The sequence below is a fragment of the Python bivittatus genome, unplaced genomic scaffold, assembly GCF_059951505.1.
Source record: "Python bivittatus isolate LINGU-HERP-01145 unplaced genomic scaffold, Pbiv_v1 ctg000190_np1212, whole genome shotgun sequence".
Lineage (NCBI taxonomy): Eukaryota > Metazoa > Chordata > Lepidosauria > Squamata > Pythonidae > Python > Python bivittatus.
Window position 1 is genome coordinate 21119384 of NW_028277042.1, and position 23634 is coordinate 21143017.

At 45.9% G+C, this 23634-nt stretch overlaps 2 protein-coding genes across 2 annotated transcripts in view; one reads left to right on the forward strand and one right to left on the reverse strand.

The window, feature by feature from the left end:
- GALNS (galactosamine (N-acetyl)-6-sulfatase) overlaps positions 1–18545 on the reverse strand; it is a 39705-nt gene extending 21160 nt beyond the window's left edge. Inside the window, exons 1-9 of the mRNA XM_088136226.1 lie at positions 18110–18545; positions 14020–14143; positions 13400–13474; positions 9947–10049; positions 7227–7370; positions 5866–5932; positions 5648–5775; positions 2304–2443; positions 679–782 (exon numbers count right to left, since the gene is read on the reverse strand). Of these exons, the coding sequence (XP_087992352.1) occupies positions 679–782; positions 2304–2443; positions 5648–5775; positions 5866–5932; positions 7227–7370; positions 9947–10049; positions 13400–13474; positions 14020–14143; positions 18110–18325 (1101 nt within the window). The 5' untranslated portion in view covers positions 18326–18545. The remainder of the gene's footprint in view (positions 1–678; positions 783–2303; positions 2444–5647; positions 5776–5865; positions 5933–7226; positions 7371–9946; positions 10050–13399; positions 13475–14019; positions 14144–18109) is intronic.
- Positions 18546–18559: 14 nt separating this feature from the next.
- Positions 18560–22290, forward strand: TRAPPC2L (trafficking protein particle complex subunit 2L). The gene is made up of 5 exons (XM_088136233.1): positions 18560–18719; positions 18840–19012; positions 19815–19902; positions 20009–20088; positions 22120–22290. Exons 1-5 carry the CDS (start codon positions 18687–18689, stop codon positions 22163–22165), a joined length of 420 nt encoding a protein of 139 aa, XP_087992359.1. The 5' UTR covers positions 18560–18686; the 3' UTR covers positions 22166–22290.
- Positions 22291–23634: the final 1344 nt, after the last annotated feature.

A 23634-nucleotide genomic window follows, 5' to 3' on the forward strand; every position in this document is an offset into this window, starting at 1 on the left:
TCTGTGATCAACTCAAAATAAACTCTCCCATGATCATTTCACATCTATTGTGCTGTATTGTTATTCTTTAGGTTTTTTCTTTTATGCTTGTTTCAAGTGGATATACTCAGAATGGTGCAAGCCTCTACACAAAATGCACACTTGAGAATATCCTGCCACTCAGAACTTTCCTCATACCTGCAAACAATTGTTCCTTCCATCTTATCATCTTGAAAACATATATCATCCTTTGCGCACTCTCTCATTCCTGACTAGAAATGTTTATTGTATTAACAGCTGCAAAAATTGTTGAAATCCTGCAACAAATGTATGCAAACTATAATCTACACAAAATGTAACTTAAACAGCACGTTTCTCTAGCTCAGATGTTGATAGCCTCACCTCTCATAAATACATATGTTAAAAAAAGAGAGGAGAAAACCCACCACCGCCCAGGCTTACTGTGAAACCCTCCAGCTCAACAGGAGGTAGAGTTGATCATCTGCCAGCCTCATTCTTGGTGACATGTTGGCTCAAGCCATTCATCTGAACATGAAAGAATTCGAAACCGTCTATTTTCTACAAGCCAACAGTGAATGCTGTTATCACGCTTATATATCTGCATGGTGCCATATAAACCAAAACCACTTAAGTCCTACAGAGACCACCTTCTTCTTCAAGTCCCCCCCAGGCTCTCACCTGTCCTGCAGGTACATGTCCTGGCCACCAGGCAATCGCTGGTTCTCTCATGCCACCTTCAAAAGTAGTTTCCTTGCCACATAGGAAAGGACCATTGCTGCCCCCTGGACAAAGAGCAAACAATCCCAAAACATTTCTGGACAGAGAAAGCTAGAATTTGAATTAAGACTAATGGGCTAATGGGTCACTTCAAACAGACACTGTCAACTTGATTTTTTTCTCCAATCCTTCAAAAGTGTCATTCACCTCTAGCTACATGTTAGAGTTGCAACAAATACTCAAAGGATATTTGCATGAGACCATTAAAACTTCATCATGACACTCTATACAGTGTCAGTTTCATTCTTAACAGTGGGTGGCGTTAAAGCTTTTCAATAAATTTTAAATCTAGTTTAAGGCTGGTCTTTTAGTAAATGAAATGTCCCAGAAACATCAACGCATTCACAATTTAAAAGCCTATAAAAGGAAGTCTAGTGTTATTGCTATTCACATTTTTACAGGTGCAAAAAGGAGGAGAAATTGTGATTGGGATGGAGAATCTTTTTTCAACTCCAATACGATAGGTTAGTTAACCAACATCCCAAATAACTTCCAAAGAAACTTGCCAAGTGTTATTTTCGTTCCATTTACATCGCCACAAATAAGGGCTGAATAAAGCAGGAGCAACAAATAGTCAAGTCTTCCTGTCTCTTGACAACTCAAAGTGTTGCTGTCAATGGATGAAACCTGCAGCTGGTCAGGAGCAGCCCAGGGGAAATGCTGAAAGTCCAGTCTTGCCCACGGTCACAAAGGAAACCCAAGGCTTAACTGAGGACTTTGCAGCCTTGCGCGCTCCTGCACAGCCAACCTCTGGAAGGTCTGGCCCTGAGACCGGAATCAGGGGAAGAGAGATACGTGGGGCCAAAGATTTATGCACGATGACTGTGCCTGCAGGAAATAAAAAGCCCAGCCTCTGAAATAAAGCAGACCTAAAAACGCAAAGGGACAGTTATCTGAACAGCTAGCTTTTTGGGAAAGGTCAAGGAATGTTCTTGTGTTTTTGCATTTACTGAGATATTCCGAGAAGTGGCGACAGGTTTAGGGTAAGATGTCAACAGAATACTCTTCATCTGGCTGATCTTAGAAACCCAGCAGAGCTGCAATGGGGAAATGTCTGCCTCCTCCACCCAGTTAATGTTGAAATGCTTCATGCTGGACTATCCTGTTCCAATCTCCACTTTCTGAGCAGTGTTGGGCTTTCTATCCTCTTCCCACCAGGCCACTTCCTCACGTCGGGATAAAATGGGAACGATTTGGCTCCTTGGGCTCCTGGGAGAAAGGCAGACTATAAATTTAGTAAATAAGTAAGTGGAAGCACCAAGATGCCCATCTTCTTCTTTTAGAGCTCTGTCTTACTGGAGGCTGGTGACCACCAGTGCTATTTCTTAGCCATAGATGATTTTCCTGGGAAAATATAGTTTCTGTCACCTTCCTCAGTGCTGTATGAAGGTATTTCTTCTGTGCTCCTGTATATATGCCCCTATGAAGCTGACATAAATATTTATGAACAATGCCTTTGCGAGAAAGCAAATCAACTTCTAATACTCTGCCCCAACCCTAACGAGGTCCACTCCAAGAAAACTGACCTTGTTCTGGGGCTGAAATGAGGGCAGCCCCATTGTCAGATGTAAAAAATACAAAGGTGTTGTTGCTTATACTCAGCTTTTGAAGGTGCCTAAGAATTTTCCCAATGCTATAGTCAATTTCTCGCACAGCATCACCATACCTAGGAGATAGGAAGAAGAAATTACAAAGCAGTCAAGGTGGACATGAAGATATCTGGGGGTACTCCATGTGTGTGTGCACACGTGAATGTATGTGGTGTATAGCATTTGTGGACTCTCTAATATATGACTATATCATTTATGAGTGAACATCCCTTAGTGCATTGCTCTCAGAGCAGCTTATAATACAAGAATAACACATTATAAAAACAATTTCATTTCCAAAAGTAGGCAGGTCCAAATAAAGAAAGAAGCAAAGAGCAAGCTTATAATAATATTTCTTTTGCAAAAGAAATAATGTAAATTAATACAAATTGTTTCTAACTGTATTTGCATTTATAAAATCACACTTATACAGAATGCTCATTCTAGCTAGTCAGGCAGATGAAAGATAGAAAAAGGAGCCGGTTTCCCCAATCAAGTAGCAGTGAGGAGAAAAGAACAGGGGTAGGAACACTAAGCTGGGGACATACCATAGCGAGACTAGTAAGAAGACATAATAGTAAATTCCTGCGTTGCATAATTTGAGCATTATTTCTCTGAAAGGAAGAAAATAAGACTTTTTGGGGCCTTAGAGGTCCAGCTACAGAGCTGATTATTGCTGGCTTTAATCATTAAAACGAAAACCAATAGCAAAAATATTGACGCAATAGGCTAGTTTGGGGGAAACCTGGGTGATTATTTTTCCTCCCACTTTAAGCATGAAAGTAAACAATTACAGACAGCCCGTGACCCTTTTACAACTGGCAGTCTCAAGCACAATTGTTCTTTTGCCAGCGATATCCAAGGGAAAGGAGGAGGTCAAGAGATTAAGCCTGGAGAACAATGGATTTGTCAGAGAAGGGCCCAGCCTTCTGCCTGGACTGCCAGTCTTCGCCTCCCCTTTCCTTGGCTTTTTCCAAGTTGGCATTGTCTCTTTTTCCACCATGAAGCCACAGGGTCAAAAATAACTATTGTTACCGTAGAAACTCCTTGGCTCAGAGCCCAAGAGGCACTATGCCAAAGTTAGAACAGTCACCTTTGTTGTTGCTGCTGCTGCTGCTGCTGAATCAAGTTAAGGTCAACAGCAGGGAACAACATCAGAGTTGCGTCCATCTGACACCCAAGAAACAACTTCCAAATATACCTCTAGAGAAGCCAAGAATTTGGTCCCAAGAGCAGCCATTCTCATGGGAGGCAGCCGACGTCCAGTTCCTCCTCTAGATCTGTTCCTCCCAAGGCACCCAGGAACCAAAATCTTTGATTTCCTTAACGTAGGTGCCTCCAACCTATTGCCCCCCAGGTTACCTGGGGATTATGGGAGTTTGTCCAATCCATCTGGAGGGCACCAAGCGGAGGAAAAAATGGCAAGAACCATGTTAGCCTTCAATAGCCCCCTGCTGCTCTTTCTTGTTCTTAAGATACAAAGAACAACACAAGGGCCTCTTCAGATTAATTCAAAATGAAAGGATAGGAAAAGAAAGAACACACCAGCTCCACGGTGAGAATGGCAAAGATGCTAAAAGCCTGGATAGCTCACTCTCTCTTTTGGCAGTCTTTTTTGAGAAAAGAATGGGTACTCCAACAGACAACTGGTTGAAGGAGCAGGATTCCAGTTCCAATTTGATAGAAACGCAGGAAGTGAATGAGAGCACCTTACAGTATAAAGGAACTTGCTAATGGTCTAGCTAAAAGCTTATTTTCATGTATTATTTTGGGAAATCCTCGCAGAAGAATAAAGGGTTAGATGACTGGAGGAGGGCAGAGATCCCTATCATCAAAAAGGAGACCAGATTCCACAGCTGATGATAAAGTGATTGAACTGTAAACATTCTGAAAACAATGCAGTGATTAGATTATTCGGAGTCATTATCTCAAGAACTTGTGTTAAACTAAACTTAGTTCAGCTTTCAGTGGGGTAACTGCCTTAGTAGTTTGTGGGAATGCTGTGAACATAACACATTTTGACTTAAGCAAAGTGTTTTACGAAACACTCCATGACCATCTGGTTAGTAAACTAGTTACCTACGTGCTGGATGGCATGTCTATTTGGTGGATCCACAGCTTCAAATCAGGTGCCAGAGGTTCAGTTTTGGGCTCAGCATTCTTCAGCACTGTTATTAAATGACTTTGAGGAAAAGGTGGAGGAAATGCTTATCAAATTTCCAGATGACACAGAAGTGGGAGGGACAGGACACATTCAGTATGATTCTGATAGGTTAGAGAAATAGGCTGAAAATAACAGAATGAAATTTAATAAAGACAAATGCAAAATTGTTCAGTCAGGAAAAAAGTAAAATGCACAATATAGAATCTGGAGAAAGAACAACTAGCTCAGAAAGTGTGTGAAAAGGATCTTAGAAATGTAGCTGATGACAAGCTGAGTAAGATGTGACATGGCTACTAAAAGGTAAGTGCGATTTTAGGCTGCATCCATACAAGCATAATTTACAAAAAACAGAATGTAACACATCCACGATATCCTGCTTTGGTCTGACTTCACTCTGATTATTCTATCTGGTTCTCGGACGTGTTTTAAGACAGATTTAGAGACTGGGAATGGGTACAGAAAATGAGGGCAATGAGAGTGATCTGGGATCTGGAATAGAGACTTATTCAGGAAGATTAAAGAAACTGGGTACACTAAGCCTTGAGAAAAGATTACTTTTCCAGTACCGGAAGGGGGCGAATACAGAAAAAGGTCACCTGGACTCTACAGTCCTGGACTGCAGGAGTTGGAATGACAGCCTTATGCTGCAGGAAAACAGACCTAGTTGAGTGTTAAGAAAAGGTTCCAAATGGTACAAGCCCCTTGACAGTGATACCAGTCAATGAAGAAGAAGCCAGGATCCCCTTCCCTGGACTGTTCCAGCAGAATCCGGACAGGCATCTGTTGGGAGTATTTTGGATCCTTGGACACAATGACCTAAATCAGTGTTTTTCAAACTTGGCAATTTTAAGATGCGTGGACTTCAGCTCCCAGAATTTGGCTGGGGAATTCTGGGAGTTGGTCCATGCACCTTAAAGTTGCCAAGTTTGAAAAACACTGACCTAAATGGTGCCTCCTGACTCTACAATGCTGTGGAACGCACACAGAGTTTAAACCCATGCTTCGGTATCCTGCTGTTCCTTCGGGATATAGTCTGAGTCAGACTATAAGGGCTGCTTTGGGATTTTCTGTTGGGACAATGGGGAGGGGAGAATATTTTTGCTCAAAAACAACTTACAGCCCTCTTTGGCTTGTGCCCAGGAAGTCCCTGGAGGCATACACGGGAGCGTGAGTGGCATCGATCGCCCAATAGAGAAAGAACGGCTGATGGCTGGCTTGCTGACTGCTAATGAAATCGAGGGCTTCCTGGAAGAGACAAGCAGCTTTCAATGCGATCGCCCAGGCTACAGAAAGGACCTGTGGATTTGAAACAGGTGTTCTCAGAACAAAGATTACCTGTAAATACATTTGAGTCAGGTTTGCTTCCCCCGACTTATGATCAATTTTTATATCTTCGTAATACCTAAAATATAAAAGACAACCAGAAAAACATTTTAGGTATGCAAAAATAGGGGAATAAGGGCCTGCTCACCTCCTGAACATCCCGTGAGGAAACAACAGCAACAGTCAACCCAATTTTGAGCTCAATTTTGCTCAATTTCTTATTGTTCCAGTCTTCCCTTCATTCTGTCTCATTTCCTCATCAACATGCTACTTTATAAAAAGCTCTATGAAAAATGGTATATACTCTCTTCCATACACAATGTATGTATGTATGTATGTATGTATGTATGTATGTTTTTGCAAGCCACTTTCCCTAAGTGTGTGTCTGTGTGCACTTTTCAATGCAGGTTTTAGAGCTGTGGACCGTGCTGCATCGTTCAGAAAAGTGTGGATGTCAGCTTATGACTGACTGAATCTCAGTTCAGGAACCACAAGCTGGGAAAGTTCATGTTAAAATATGAACTGACTTTCTCTCCCATCTTAGGAGATAATGACGTTGTGAAGGCATAAATTTATTTGATGTTTGAAGCTTTTATTGTTTAATGTCAGCTACCTGGAATCAGTAGAATAGATGGCATACAAATGTATAAATTAAAAAATGAAATAAAATGGTGCAGCTTCAAATATTATCTGCAGTGACTTGTTCCTAAACAGAGTTTAACCTCAGCAGAACTAAATTATGCAACGTATGAACTTTCAGTGGGCTTCCCCCACCCCCATGGGTACAGAGTAGGCAGGTTCCCAAAAAGAGCACCCACCACACAGTATCCAAAGGCATTTTTTATCTCTTCTTACTTTTATCTGATGATGTACTATGGAAAAATCCATATTTGGAAAGTGGATTTCAGAGTGATTTTATTAACTGCAATTTCAGCTGGTAAATTTAAGCCAGATGGACAAGAAGTAAGGAGGAGGCTGGCTGTTCTAACTTCTCAGTGATTAACGTACAACCCTGTTGCTGTTAATGGAGTTCATGCATAATTCACAGCATGCAGTAGTTTCTCAATGAATGGGGCCAGACCTCTCAATGTGCTTTCAAGGTGGTGGTTTCATCATTTCAACTATGGGTATTCCTATGTGGCAGAAATTCTGGCACGTGAGGTCCTGCCCAGGTGTTTGATCGATCCAGAAGCCTCCAGCCTCAGGATCTCTCGATGAAAGGAAAGCGATACAACCCAATCTGCAAACTCGGCCAGAGGAAAAGCAGCAGAACACAATCCAAGACTGCTCGCAGCAACAATGCTCAAAACCAGCCGAGCAAAACTACAAAAGGAACAAAGAGAAGTGGGTGATATAAAAAGAAGAAAGGCTACCTGCCAATCATTTCCTTATCCCGATATACCGGGATGTTGGGGGTGGCTTTGTTATCGTACGGTCCAAAATGGCAATTGGGAGATCCAAACCATGTGTCAAATCCATGCCTCAAGGGATGAAACTGAGGTTGGTGGCCCAGGTGCCTAGAAAAAATCAGCAAAAGAGGGGAAAAATTGCGTCAGAGGGCATCAAACAGATCCTCAGTTCTGTACAAAAACCACACTTCAGGGAAGAGGCTGATGGAAGTAGCATCCACAGCCAGGTAGCAGGCAATGGGAGACCTCTTCACTTCTATCACTTGCTTCTTCAGCCTTTCTAGTTCATTCCCCCCACTTCTCAAGCTTCTTTGCTTGGCTTCTTCCTCTCTGCCCTCACCCCTTCCTGCCCCCAGCAATACTACTTATTTTTAAAATTGGTATGCCATCTTTCAAAACCAGGATTTCCTGGGGCAATTTACAACCTAAACATTTTTCTACAGCTGAAGTGTGCGTGAGTAATGCATTACCCCTTGCCATTCTCAGGGAGTTGCTCAACATCCCCTTGAGTTCTTTGGCTGCCCCAAAGGGGCAGAGGAACAATTGTGTAAAAGGGTGGAATAGAAAATGAACTGCTCACAGCTTGACACAGGAGAAAATATTAAGCCATACAACTACGAAGTGCTCACTGGATCTGCACTTGTCTTCCAAGCCCAACATTGCACTCAAGCAGAGGAGGAGTGCAGGAAGAAACTTTGGCAGTGTGTATGGGGTCCTACATTTCCCCTTCTGCAGGGCATGGATACTCAAACAATGGCAGCATCTGGCACTGGAAGAAAACTGGATGGGCCTAACAGAGGCTTCTCAATTTCACAAGAAGCATAAAGCTGCAAGCTCCACAGCTTCAAGGTTGGTTAAGATGCACTGCTCTCCAATAACTCTTTGGAACCAAACCAGTCACTAGCTGTGTTGTCGTGTGTTTCCCTTCCTTTTCCTTGGTTTATTAGTAGGATCAGCACTCAGCTGCATCCCACTGAACAGTGGGGTTTCCCATTTCGTAGGCACCCTCTAGCTTTGCTTTTTTTACACCAAGACCTGCTATACATTTTGATGGCCAACAGCTTTATCATCAGTAAAGGTCTGTTAGCTTGTTTGCAGCCTCCAGAGAAATATCCAATAGTTAGCTTGTGTTATCTGTCGCCGATATTTATCCTGCTGTTCCTTCAAGGAGCAGAGGGCAGCAGGCACTATTAGCTCCCCTTTTCGATTGCTGCGGAGACAGGGTGAATTTGGCCCAGAGAACAGGAGCAGTCAAAGACCAAGGAGTGGAGCAGGGGCTGGGACCCAGGTCTCCATAAACTACAGTTCACCGGCCTTTGAAGCTATTCCTGAAATAGAATTGATTATAACAATTGCTCACGTATGTGCCTATTTATTGCCACTTTTGCATAACACACTTTACAATTAGAAGTTGGACGCAGCAATATGCAGCCATTCGGATCTGAAGAGGAAAAGATGCTTCAGAGCAGACATGGTTCTCTCTCTGTACCTGTCGGCACCTTTGCAAAGAAGCGGCGCCTTCTCCCGGCCTTGCCCGACAGCTGTGCGGTTCCCAGGAAATATGCACCCACTACGCATTCTGTCTCTGCCACCTTAACAGAGATGCCTATTTTCCTGGAGCCGTGTGGCCACTTTAGAGTCAAATAGCTGCACATCCCTCATTAGAGCTTTTGTTTCAGTCAAGTCACGTGTTCCTTTGAATTTTACTAGAGGGAAAAGCAAACTGCTGGGGCTGAAACTAAGAGCCTTTTGATTGTGGCCTGAGCAACTGAAACTGGCAGGAGAGCTGTGGATCTTTGGCCCTGGACTGAGCCTGCCCACCCAGGCTGGTAACCAGTTCCCTGGAAAGGAAGTGTTTCAGAGAGCTTCCTCTTCCAGTTAAGCCACCCCCACGCTGCTTGAAATCTGTTACCCAACATGCCTGGAGCCTCTCTGGAGGGCGCCTGTTTAGGGAATAATCTGCCTCAGAACAATCAGGGACATCAATAAACAGGAGATAAATAGGAGGAACACTGCCACTTCAGTCTCTCTCCTTCTATTTTCCTTTCTAAAGTGGATCAAAAACCACATTTTTTTGCAGCTGCTGCAAGCTTCTTTTTAACAGCCATGATTTATGTAGGCGAATCATTTCCAGTGGCCTGGCCATTTCCATTCTTAACACCTGCGCCAGCACTACAGAGGTGGGTCATCATTTTAAATGATCCAACTCTTTGCTCGTTTAAAGGAGCTCCCAGGATGCAGCACAGGCAGATTGAGGTCAATATTTGTTCACTAGCTCTCCATTTACCCTCTGCCCATCTAGATTATGGCCTGACTCTTCAAAGGTGTGCTAACATCATCAATCCTTTTTCCTGTGGGAATGGAATGAATCTCAGAAGGCCCGCCAAACCAGGATCAGAGAGAGGCAGCTTCCACTCTGAGAGGAAAGTGCCGTATCTCAATATTCCATGGGGGTCAAAATCAAAAGAACTGACAACAAGGTACAAGCACTGCAGCTTTTTAGTTTGTGATGAAAAGAAATGCAAGATGTGCATAGACAGCTCTGAAATTAATCACAGCAAGCAGTTATCCTGACAGCTTGCCTAGATTCCTGAAGACACGAATTACAAACTGAAACCGTGTGTTCAAACTCTGACCCCTTCCCATATAAAATAAAGCACAAAGTAGCCAGAAGAAAACTTTACCATTTTCCAACAATCTTATTGGCATAGCCTGCTTTCTTCAGCAATTCTGGAAGGAGGAGTTCAGAATCTGGGATGCCCCCAGTTACGTCCTGGGGCGTATAGGCTGCATGAAGACAAGAACACTTTAGCTAGATGAACAAGCCACAGTAACAGGATTTATCAACTGCTGCTCTCTTCTGAACAAGTCCGAGGGTATCTAAGGTTGGAAGATAGTTCAAGGATTAGAGGCATCTAAGCCATGCCATGCCAAACACTCCAAGAATAGACTTCCAGCAACCATCCCTAAGGATTCATTCAGGGTATGTATTCACTTCCCATTAATTCTTTAGGTCTGGAAAAGCAAAAAGCCATCCTGCGGTTTCTAAATACACAGAATGTGAAAGGAAAGGGGTAAAACACTGACCCAGCAAATTTACTTGTGCGCCATATACTGAGGCACATTTGACCCCACCTGCTTTACAAACAAGCAGAGAAGTAGGCTTTTGAGAGGACACAGACAGATCCAAAGAGACCCAAGAAGATATTCATATACTTGTTTATAATTTAGATTTACAGAGCCGCCCAGCGTAACACTGACTCTAGATGATGCCAGGGGCTTCAGGCTGGACGTCTCCCCAGCTATCAACACCGCCTGAAACCAGCCACAGAGAAAGGAGGAAAATCACTGCAAGATCATGCCTTCCATTCCCAAACCCCACAGCCAGTCCAGGAGGATGCCATGATGGATGGTACTGAAGGCTGCTGAGAGATTGAGAAGAACTAGGATGGTCACACTATCATCTTCTTGGCTCCTCCAAAGGTCATCAACAAGTATGATCAATGCTACCTTTGTACTATTCCCACCCTGAAACCTGCCTGAAACAGGTCCAGAGAATCTGCTTCTTTCAGGGCCCTCTGGTACTATATCTGACCACCTTCTCAACAACCTTACCCAAAAAGGGCAAGCTGAAGACCAAACAAAAGTTGTCCAGAAAGTTGGGTCCCGCAGTGGCTTCTTCAAGAGAGGTTGTACCATCACCTCCCTCAAGGCAGGAGGAACCATCTGCTCTCTCAAGGATGAATTTACCTCGGCATGGATCTAGCCACACATTATGTCTCTCCCCAGCAGGGAACAGGTAACTTTATACAGGGTCGCTGTATCTGGCTATCTACAGATGTGATAAGAGCAGAAAAATAACTGTGTTTTGCCTCTCTTATCAACACAATGAAGGCCCTGATGAGTTCTTATATATACTTGGTTGAGTTCACTCTTCATCTTTCTCCAATGGCACTCTAGGAATCTCTTCTGTCATTTCATCTCCTGAAGCTCCTCAGAAAACCAGGGAACCCCATGAGATAAACACAGCCAAAGAGACTGCACAGGAACAATCTGACCCAAACCCTTATCATGCACCCATTCCTGGGAGCTACTAAAGTCTTGGTCAAACCTCCTACCATCCATTAGTCCATTAGTCACCAGGGGCAGACTGATTGAACAGTACATCCCTTGGTGTGGGGTGGGGGGTAGCGAGCAGCACCTGCAAGCTGAAAAGCAACCAGAGAGTGATTTGACCATAATAAAAGACTGATGGTAATGTCCTCTATCTTCAGATCATGTTGCAACTGCTTCTTGGATGACAACTACCACCCCATCCTCCTGCCCTGAGTTTGTGGCTGGTGCTAATCCAAAACCTAGGTGGACATATGTCATGGAAGGAACAACTTCACCTTGCCCATGGATGAAGGAAGCTTTGTTATAACCTGGCATTTAATACTATCAGCCAGAGACCAGGACCAGAAAAAGCCAGGCAAACAGAAGAATGTGAGACATTCTTAAAGACATTTGCCACCCTAATTAAATGGGAGAACGCACAATAAACCAAGATTAGTCTGCTAAAAGAGAAAATAGTGCAAGATAGAGACATTCCTAATAAAAGCCCATAAACTCCCTATCCCAGTAGTTCAGAATTGGAACAGATACTCAACTATGCAGAGTTTCTGTCTCAGTCCCTGATGTTCCTTTTTGGAAGAGGTGGGCTGGAAAACATTTCTGTCCATACCTTCAAGAACTATCCAATACCCATACAAGTCATTAAGAGCTAAACAGAGGACCTTGTAACTCCTATCATGGCCACTTAACAAACCTTTTCAATTATACTGGGTAGCACACCTCTATTACTTAAACCATCACCAAAAAAGGAAATGCAGAGGCCATTAGCTGATTTTAGATTTTAGATTCTTCCATAACTCTCTTGCGCTTCTGTTCTATGAAAAACCCTCCTCTTTCAGCAAAGAGATAAACACCCACACTTGCCAGCATGCAGCATGCATCAATCTGGAGCTGTAAATGCATGCTTCAAAACATATGGTCTCCTACAGCATCTGCCATTTGGGAACAAGCCATTCTAACGCCAACTAGATTGGCCTCAAATCAGCTCAGGCTGGCATCTCCCAGTAAAAATCCTGGAGCAAAGAGCTAGTTGCGGACAGCTTGGTGACGCCCTCCAGATGCCCTTGCCGAGTTTATAGAAGAACATATTTCTACTAAAAGAGTAAATTTCGAACAGATTGTTAAGCTACAATAATAACACACTACTTTATTTCCTCTTTTGTTGAATGTTCCTTAACCCATTCAGCTGCTTTAACAGCAGAAACAAGCACAGACTTAACCCAAGTTCTGGAGTACAAGCTGCAATAAGACTGTTTGGAAACATCCTTCTTAGGCCTCAGTGCAGATTATCTCCTAATGGTAGTTTAAATGATCATGCAGAACTCTGGGGTTACCTGTTCCTCTCTCTTTGCATGTTAGCAATGAAAATGGGTCTCTGTTTTCACTCTAGAACTGCCATTTCCAAGGAAGAAATCCAGTGGCCCTCCAAATGTGGCTGAACCAACAGTCCCAGCTAGCAGAATCAACAGTAAAAGATCCTAGGACTTGTATCTCACAAACTTTTAGAGGAACTATGATTTATTCTAACCACAATTAGTTAGCAAGATATCAAGCCACTATTTGATCTTGATTGGTTTTATCCAATTGTGATTAGAAATGGCTAGTTCCCCAAGTTTCAACACAATGGAGAATTGCAGCTTTTTCATGGGAGAAGTTTCAGTTTTTCTCTCTCTTCCTTGCACACAGAGGAGAAGGGAGCAAACAAGCCAGGAAAACTACATAGATTTGTTCATAATCATCTAAACCCTGATTTTGATAACCTGAACCAGACCTTATCTTACATTCATTGTTCATAATAACTAACTAACACATACCAGGCCAATCCATTAGGAACTCAACCCAACTTCCATACAAAGCTTTCTATTTAGCAGTAATTTCTACTGGTTCCAATAGGACTGATTTCTGAGTTGAATGTACTCAGGATTGCATCCTGTAAGTCTCCCTTAATATGAGAATATGAAGCCAGATCTTGCACTTGGCTTCACTTGCATCAGCAAGGGTTCGCCCGCAGGAAGACAACATACCGTTTCTGGCATGGGCATTGGTGGTGTAGAAGCCATTCCTTACAGGGAGACGGCCTGTCAGGAGCGCTGCCCTGGCTGAAGAGAGAAGAGAAACATGAAGACTACAGTAGGCCCCACAAAGCCTGGCTTTCTTTCAAGCACCAACCAGTTGCTCCAATCCTGCTGTTTCAGCACAACTAATCGCCACAATTCCAATGTGTAGAACAGTGTTTCTCAACCCCCAGCATGTCTGGCTGGGGAATTCTGGGAGCTGAAGTCCACACATCTTAAAGTTGCCAAGGCTGAGAAACACTGTAGAACTTTATCCTAATTGCTCCTCAACAGCACCCAGGCTGACTTGATGGGGGACTGGATAGGCTGAGCTACCCGGTGAAATTGTGGGGATCTGAACATTTTCTCAGGCACTTTTTGGGTCCACTAACAGGAGAATTTAATGTGTAACACAAAAGACCTGTGGCCACAGAGTAGTTTTGGGTAATGCTACAATTTAGCGTAAGACTTTTAATACCTGATCCTTAAACCATGGAAGGCCTGCTGTGAAGGAATGGTGCAGGGAAGGGTTGTATCCAGCCCAACTCTTCACCCTCCGCTGTTTCCCTGGGATTCTGAAGTTTACTCACATGGTGAACAAAGAGGGTTGGCAGCGTAGAAGCTTGGAAACAGCATCCCTTCTGCAGCCATCTGATCTAAATTAGGAGTTTCTTTGGAAGGATTTCCAAGCACACCTAAGTCACCCCAACCCATCTGAAAAAACACCAGCAGTCAAGAAAAATGGAAGAAAGCTTTTAGAACTGGAAAGTTAGCTTTTAGCTTTTATATTTTTCTCACTCGGGTATTTAAAAGCATTGCTAGAGCACCCAGAACTGCAACACCCATTTAAGAGGGGAGCAGCTGTTTTAGCAGCTTCATGGAAAAGTGCGGGGGGGGGAGCTTGCAACTCTACCCTGCCCCATATGAACCAGCCTCACACAGATTATCAACCCAGGGTGGATATTAGCTGATTTCTCTGGGACAGTAAGGAACATAAGCAGCCAAACCAAGAAAGTGATCATGCCATAACTGGCATCCCTCTGTGGGAACATCCCAATTTGGGACAGACTGTCACAAGGCTGCCCTACCAGGGCACGTCTGAGTCAATACAGTGCAGTCCTCGGTCTCCATCCACAGGAACCATGGGGCCCACAGCAGCTCAAACTAGGATAACATCCAAAGAGGTTTTTCCTGCTGTTTTTATTTTTTCTTATAGGAGAGGGACTGCTTTCAAGCAGAGTTTTAAACTAAAAGGGTGAAAGGCTACTGACCTACTGGTGACCATCACAACCACTCAAGGCAGGTAATTCTGCAAGCAAATTATGTACTCCATGTTGGAGTAAGTCATTTTGTGGTTGTTGTGTGAATTTCCCATTCAGCATTATAAAATTAAGGGAAAATCCAACCATTTGGGAAATGATGCCAGGCCTCGCTTTTCTGTACTGGCACCTGCAGCTCATGCTCTTAGCCAGACCTCATCTACAACTTTTTTCATGACACACGTATACTGAAAAATAATAAAAAAAGGGAGAAAAAAGGAGAACTTCTTTGTCATACAGAAAAATAGGCAAAGCAACAGGAACCTTCTTCTAAAGAATATATATACACACACACACACACACACACACACACACAATTTCCAGCAACAAAAACAGAGCATAAGAATAGTTTACTAAAAAAAGAGGCACATTAGGAAGTCCTTTTCTAATAGTACAGTCAGCAGAAAAATGGAATAATTTTCCTAAAGTGGCTGATGAATCACAATCACAGAAACAGATCAAGAGCCCAGAGCTGAATTCTAAAAGCATGTATACATTGCTAGGCCTTTTCCTAAAGCTGAGGGGTAGCCATCACAGTAAATTCTGATTTCACCATGTCTAGGCAAACTGTGCGACCCTCACTTGTTGAGAGGGCACAATCCTTCTTCAGATAGTCCAGATGAGATGCTGAGAGAACAGGCTGTTCAATCACAGCGGGGCAATTCCATTATCCTGTTCAACACTGAACAATTATTATGGCTTAATACTACTGTAATACTACTGAGAATAGAGGAAAAGTGCAATGGGAAAAGGTTCCAATTCATAATTTAACATTTTTTCCATACAGAGGAACAACTTTTGGGATCCCTGTCTGCTAAAGTAGTATAAGCAAGGTCAGCCCTTAATATTTCTTCAACAAATCTGGTAATATCGTAAAGGATTGGAGTCTGACCTGTCCATAAAGATTTTCAAGCTAAAGCTAATAAAAACTTAAAACTTATCCCTGGCAGAAAGACACAGTAAACAACTTGAACAGGACATGGAGTGCAAGAATTTCAGGACTCCATGTCAGACAAGAAAGGCAAAAAGTCTCTCAGACACCCAATGAATTTCATGTAAACTAAGATTCTAGCACAATTCACAAGCCAGATGTTGCTATCCCTTTCATGAAAAGTGGATGGGACCCTGCACCTGCTGCTTCCAATTTCCAAGGGCTGCATGAAGTGGAAACGTGTGAGGCTTTTTTCCCATGAAATGAACTGACAATTTGCCTAGTTACTGAGGAAACACTGATGTGATTTTCAGTAGCTTCCAATTAATTTTCCATTTGGTGTAATAGCTGAGGTGTTAGACTAAGAGCGGAAAGACCCGGGTTTGAGAATACCTTCAGCCATGAAAATTCATGGGGTGATTTTGAGCCAGCAACTCTCCCTTAGCCTGAACTACCCCACAGAGTTTTTGTCATCAGAAAACCGGAGGAGGGAGAGCTACGTACCGCTCCTTGAGCTGCTGGAGAAAAACCACAACAAATGCTAAGAAATAAATACATCTCACAATAAACGGGCAGATTGCAGCTGCACGTGGCCTTTGGCCTAGTTGTTAGCAGCCATCTGCAATAGATTAGAGCCTCCCCTTCCTGCCACCTTCTGCTCAAGAAGGGAAAAAAACCACGCAACAGGTGTTAAAAGAAGGGAGAACAGCGTCAGAAAGCAGGAAAAGGGATACTGGGGGAAAATGGGGCATCCCACTCATGCTGGGCTCTCAGTGCATGCTGGCTAGGGAATTCTGGGAGTTGAAGTCCACACATCTTAAAGTTGGCCTTTTTTCCAAACTTGGCAACGGTGAGGGAGTGAAGCTGGAGTTTGGAAAGGTAAGCTGCAGTCGGGCAGAAACCCTTCTCACCCCATTTCCCTTGTTTCCCTGACTACTCACAAGCATCCAGGTCAGCTTTCCAGCTGCCTGTGGTCATGAGTCACACACACCCTGGCGTTTTCAAGGACCTGCCGGCGTCTACAAGCAGCCCCAACCCCACCCAGGATTTCAGGTTAGAAAGGCAAACATTAAGACAGGGTGGAGGAGGTGCATGTAGAGCAGGAAACGTGACGACCAAACAGCCTACTGATGGCGAAGTGGAGGCGATGTCTATTACTGTGGCTATTACAAGCAGGCAAGAGGACCATCATTCAACTGCCAAGACCACAGGTTGGGGCGAGCAGCACATCTTGGTGGAGGTCCTGCTTGGAGTTTTGCTGGGAGCTCAGTAGCAACCAAAAGAGGAACAAGCCCCCTGAACCAGCACCTTATCTCAACTAGTGCAAGAATATTAGGAAAAGACGTAAAGGTGGCATGCCCCTCCACAGACTTTACAAACTTTATATATATTATACAGACTCTGGAAGTCCACACATCTTAAAGTTGCCAAGTTTGAAAAACGACGATTTAGCTCCACTGGCCATGCAGCCCTTGACAGAAAAGAAGCTGCCAATCCCTGTTTTAAGCCACATGACAAACCAGTTCATTTTTTCTTACTGTAATTGTCTCCAACATGGAAAGCGCTGGAAGGAGAGGCTCACGCTGAGATGGCTGGTACTACTGTTTTCCCAATGGAATCCCATGCCTTTATCAAACTGTGCCTTTTGTTTCTCTGTGCCACAGATACCTGTGGAGTCCATCGGCTAGGCCCGCTCCTTCCAGCATAGCATCAACGTACCCGTGTTATATTGATGTTCTGTTGGAAGGAGCTGGCCTCACCAACAAGCCAGTTACTTCTGGAGGTTGGTTATCCTGCACGGCAGGTCTGCATGAGGTATAACTGTTCTTTATACCAGGGTTCCTCAACCTTGGCAACTTGAAGATGGGTGGACTTCAACTCCCAGAATTCCCCAGCCAGCCATGTTGGCTGGGGAATTCTGGGAGCTGTAGTCCACCCATCTTCAAGTCGCCACGGTTGAGGAACCCTGCTTTATACAACATGCAGGCCCACAAACTCACTGAGGCACCTGCATTTATTTATCTCCCCAGAGAGATGCATCGATAGATATCTGATTTCCCTCCAAGGAAGCTCCCCTTAAAATTAAGCAACACCCCCCCCCCACGGGCCAAAGAAGATTACTCCTGCTTAGGGGCAGCAACTTGGACCGCTGAAAGCTAACGTGATGGTTTTGAAAAGGAGACCACCGGGAAATCCCTGGGAAATTGGAAAAAACCTCCCAGAAGAAGGCTGTGTAATGATAATGATCGATCACCTTTTTATCCAGGGACTCGAACCGGCCTGCCCGGCCACCCCCAAGCCCGGACGTGCCCAGAGCTCTCCCTCGGCCCCCCTCCAGCCGCCTCCGCGCCCCCCCGAACCGAGAGCAGGCCCCTTTCGGGGAAGGCGCGACGCCCCCCTGGCCCAGGCTCCGCGCCCCCCCGCGCTCACGTCGTCCATCAGCAGCAGGACCAGGTTAGGCTTCGGCGTCGGGGGGCGGTTGGCGGCCGCCCCCAGGCCCCACCACACGGCCAGGCCCCAGAGGCCCAGCAACAGGCGCCGCGGCCGCGTCTCCATGGCAACGCTCCGCCCGAGCCGCCGCTCCACCGAGCGACCGAAGAAGCTTAGCGGGAAGGCGGCGGGGCCCGCCCTCTTCCGGCTCCTCATCGACGGGGAGGGCCGGAGCCGCGCGGGGGCGGTCCTTCGGGGCTGCGGGGAAAGGCCCGTCCGCTCGGCAGCATCTCCCACTGCGACGAGCGGGGCTTCCGCGCCCGCGTAGAGTAAGCGAGCCCCGGCCCGCTCCCAGCCCCGCAGGGACCTTCGCAGCGAGGCCGGAAGTGCGGCGGCTGCGGCGAGGGAGCCCGATCAGCTCTCCCTCGGGGGGGGAGGAGGAGGCGGGAGCGAGCGAGCGAGCGAGCGAGCGGGTCACGTGCGCCAGGCCCGGGGGCGGAGCGCGGCGCGGCCGGCGGGTTCCCGGTCACGTGGGCGGAGCTGAGGGCAGAGAAGCGCGCCGCCGCCCGGAGCCAAGATGGCGGTGTGCATCGCGGTGATCGCCAAGGAGGTGGGCGCGGGCAGGTGGGCCGGCGGGGCGCGGCGGGGCGCGGCGGGGGGAGGCCGAGGGGCCCGGCCGCGCGGCCCGGCCCGCCTGACGTTCCGCTCCGCTCCGCTCCGCTCCCCGCAGAACTACCCGCTGTACATCAAGAGCGCGCCCACCGAGAGCGAGCTGAAGTTCCACTACACGGTGCACACCTCGCTGGACGTGGTGGACGAGAAGGTCTCCGCGCTGGGGAAGGCGCTGGTGGACCAGCGGGAGCTCTACCTCGGCCTGCTCTACCCCACCGAGGACTACAAGGTGTATCCTCGCGGGGACGCCGCCCCCGAGCCCGGGCGGCCGCTCTCGGGGGGCGGAACGCAGCTCCCAGAATTTGGCTGGGGGACCCTGGGCGTTGGAGCCACCCCTTTGCGAGCCTGCCGGCTGGGGGATTCTGGGAGTTGAAGGCCTGCCGGCTGGGGGATTCTGGGAGTCAAAGGCCACCCATCTTGAAGTTGCCAAGTTTGAGAAACTCTGCTTTAAGGTGTTACTTCAAACAGGTTGTGTGAAGGGGAGCATCCTCTGGCACTTAATCCTCCAGCTAGTTAGGACGAGGAGACGCCCACTGCGGTGAAGATACGGGGTGGGGGAGGCTCAGGCTGCCAGACCTGGACTGCAAAAGTCCAGGGGACCCCTAGAGCACTGCACAGGGTAGGGCTTTCTGTGTCTTTTTTCTGGGCTATCCAGGAGTCATCCAGACTCTTGCAACCCGGATCTCGTAGGCCTCATGATGGTTGACTGCTGAGGCTGAGTGGCAGACGAGACCCTCGACACAGAGAAGGGTCTGGTCTCGGCATCTCTGGACAAATTGTTGTCTGAAGCCGTGATGAAGAGACAAGGCTGTGGGAGATCAGCTGTCTGCTATGGCTCCAAGGCTGCCGCAGAGTAGGTCAAAAAAGTCACGTTGGCAGCCACGGAGATGTGATCAAAACTCTGCCTGTTTGGGTGTGTCACACATGCACCATAGCGGCCGCCATTGTGACTCTTTTGACCCTACTCTGCGGACACCCTCACGTGGCTGGCCTCCTGTCTCCAGAAGTGCATGTTCCTCAACCAGCCAATCAGCTATGGGTATGTGACGAATTCCAAAGTGAAGTTTGTGATGGTGGTGGATTCTTCCAACACGGCGCTCCGAGACAATGAAATCCGCAGCGTAAGTCTGAGGCATCCGCCAGATGTCTGTCTGAGGGAGATCCAACGGCTTGGAGGCAAATTAGTCCCTTTATGATTAAATATAACTGAAGTGGTTTCTTCTGCAGATGTTCAGGAAATTGCATAATTCTTATACAGATGTCATGTGCAACCCCTTTTATAATCCTGGAGACCAAATCCAGTCCAGGTGAGTAAGCGCTTAAGAATGGCCTTTTCTTGCCCTTCCTTGGTTTTGTAGATCTGACCCAAAATCTTGTGTGTAGGTCTAAACCAGCGTTTTTCAAAGTTGGCAACTTTAACACGTGTGGTCTTCAACAGATCTTAAACTTGCCAAGTTTGAAAAACACTGGTCTAAACCCTTTTGCTGTATTATTGTATGACTGCATTCACACACTGTTCTTAACCAGGTCCGTTAAAGACCAAATGGCTGCATTGACCTGACACTGGATGACTTTTAACCATGGTTATGGTATGGCTTGTGTTGTGGTGTAAATTCAACCTGTTTGATGAATTTATGCTTTGGCAGATGCAGAAAAGGATTTAGTTACTAGTTTAAACATGCTATACAAAAGTATTAAAATTCAGCAACTTCACAGGCTGCCTATAGCTCAGCTGGTACCTCCCCTTTCAGAAGTCACAGCTGTCCTGAGAAACCTTCCTGCCATTTAAGATCTGTGGATCTTAATTTTACCGAGGTCTCTACCCCCGCTGCTGCTTCTGCTGCTCCTTCTCCTGCTGCTGCTGCTCCTCCTTTTCCTTCTCTTCCTTCTCCTTCTTCTCCTTCAGTGAGGACAAGAGACCTTCTGGAGAATGGTTTTTTATCTGGGGTGATGACTGAATGATACTTCTTCCCACCTAGCCAAGGCCATTTTTCTGGCCCTTCTTTTGGGTCTTAAGATACTGGATGACATGCGAGACATTTTCTTGATCATTTCCTAGTCTTCTGGCTTTTCTGATGAACAAATCCTCACCAACTCGCCTTGAGAGTAATTGCTGAAGTATGTCTAAGTTTAGTTGCCAGCTCCCTAATTTGAGTGGTTGCTTTGCAACTTTTGTACTGAAGCAGAAGGCTGGGTAGAAGCCCTAAGACAGCCACAGGATCCTATGCGCCTGCATGTGAAAGCAAACGCAAACAGCAGGGGGAGCAGGGGAGGTGATGGCCACCTTTCACAAACCCTGGGATTCATACATTATACTAGCCCTAAGTTGCTTAGTTTTGGTTTAGTAAATTAGCATGACGCCTGAATGCAGCCCAATTGGTTTGTAATCTAGAACTTATGGCACAGTGCAAGTGACACAGTCCCACATCTGCTATCTGATTGGTTTGCTAAATTGCAGAAACTGAACGTCCTTTGGGCATAACAAGGGTAAAAATTAGGGAAGTGCAGAATGTTTTGTGTACAGAACCACTCATTTTGGGTAGTCCGCTCCTAAACAAACTACATGTTTTGGACGTTCTGGTCTGTACCAAGTGGGGCTGTTTAGTTTTGCGTACGGACAAAAAGTTCTGGGCAGAAGAGTGTGGAAAAAGCCAAGGACGGACATCAGCTGGGGAGGGAAAGGAAGATGCTGGGAAGTTCAGGAAGCAGATGGGCTGGTGGGATAGCTGGGACCAGGAGCTAGCTCCTTACTGCTCGGAGCGTTGCAATAAGGTGCAGGCACATAAGTGAGACCAGTGGTGGCGGTGGCAGCTATGGGGAAGGAGGGGGGGAGGGTCAGGCGTACTGGTGAAAGATGCCAGGAGTGGCGGAGAGAAGGTCCTGGGTAGATTGGAGTGGGCAGACCATGAAGATACGCCATGGAAGTAGGCTGCCTCGGTGGCAGCAGTAATGGGGGGGAGGGGCTGGAAGAATGGGGTCTGCTGAGAAGAGAGAGGGGTGACATGGACCAGCCTTGTCTGTTCACCCCATAAAATCATTGGGAACCTTTCAGGGGTGGTTTTGTCCAAAACCTGGGCAGCCAAAACATTTCAGCAGAACTTCCAAAACACAGTGGTTTGTTCTGCGTGCAAAACCATATTTTCTGTTCTGTGCACTCCCTTACTGTATAGAAGGGAATTTGGCCTGGGGCAGAGGCGAATGATGATCTAGCTGTGGTGCACGGAGCCCCACAAGTGGCGAACTGCCGTTCTTGTACTCCTGAATTAGCTCGTCTGTCAGGCTGGACTTGGTGGGGTGATCTGGTTCCTGCTTTAAAGCTTCCTCTTTTGCATTTCAAGGGCCTTTGATAATATGGTGATGTCCATGATGGTTCAAGTTTGCTGAAGGTTCTGCCTCTTCTACCAGCTCCTTGGCCTGAGAAAACCTGCCCTGTACAGACTTGTTTGATGTTCTTCCTGTATATTCTGCCCTTTGGTGTTGTATCCTATAAAATAAACTCCTCCGCTCAATCAGTCTGAAGTGGGTTTTTGCAGAGCTACCCAAGGAGCAAGATACTCATCCTAAGAAAAAGGGGCTTGGATTGAGACAAATTGGCATCATAATAGAAACCTATCCCTAAACTTTGGAGTAAGTTTATAGTAATGTCTCTTTGGGTTGAGCAGGCTGGCTGAGGTTCTGTTCTAGGGCCAGCCAAGACATCTTGCTGCAAGAAGCAAAAATACAGTATTCTCTCCATTTGAGGGACAGAATGGGCTAGTGCTTTCTCCTTAATGACTGTATGTATTCCCCTGAATGCCTTTATATTTTTAAAATGCTTTCATCCATGGTAAATTAGGATGTCAGAGAGCTAGGCTAATTCTCTCTCTAGCATGCTTGCTTTTCGCGAAGACTTGTCTTTGATAGTAACAGTAAAGCCACTTTGCCCGGCTCAGCTCTGAAGATGCCTTTGGAAGAGCCAGTTATGTCCAGAGAGACCTCTGCAGCCAGCCACTGTTGTTGTAAGCTTACGTTTCGCTAGTAGGACCATTTATTTTGTAAAAAAGATAAACGTCTTACAAAATGGAGCTTTATCACAAACTACATCTCTGTTCATAGGTACATTCATTTTAATACAACCCTCCTTTTTCATTCTGCTCATTTCAACCTCTGCCTGTTTACAGTTCATTTAGGGCCCAATCCCCGGGACGTTGCCCAGCATCTCAGGGAGCCCTCTTCTGCTCTAGCACTTCCAGGTCAGCTTCGCGGGGCCAGAACCAGGGAGCTGATTTTGCTTCCTTAAATGCTACCAACCGATCGATCCCATCTTTCCACTTGCCAAAAGGAAGAGAGAATGTTTTTTTTTTACATGGTAAAACTCACTTCCGATGTCTCTAGTGCTCAAAGACAGAACTTCTAGAGAGAATTTACAGAACTGAGGACAAATTCCTTTTTAAGATTTTTTTTTTTTTTTTGTCTGCTGCAAGAGGACTAAAGGGAAAGATCGCTTCAATAACACGTGAACTTGACTAGTCTATTTTGGCACAATTCACAAGTCGCTACGCTATGCTGGCTTTTCTTATAAACGCCCCGGTGGTTTCAAGATAAAAGGTTTCATTGGGCACGGTCTCCTTGAAGGGTCCAGAAAGCTGCATCAGCAGCTGTAATTTATATACCAGGCTTGTTCTGGAGTAAAAGGAGGCCAAAACAAGATTGCAGCGGGTGAGCCCCGTAATAAAAATTCATTTATCCTTGTTATTTTGAAGAAATATTTATCTTAAATTAGCTTAAAATGAGCAGGGCACGCCAGGATACAGCGGCCTGCAACAATACCCTGGAAACCAAGGCTCGCTCTGCTGACCACCCAGCTGGCCTGC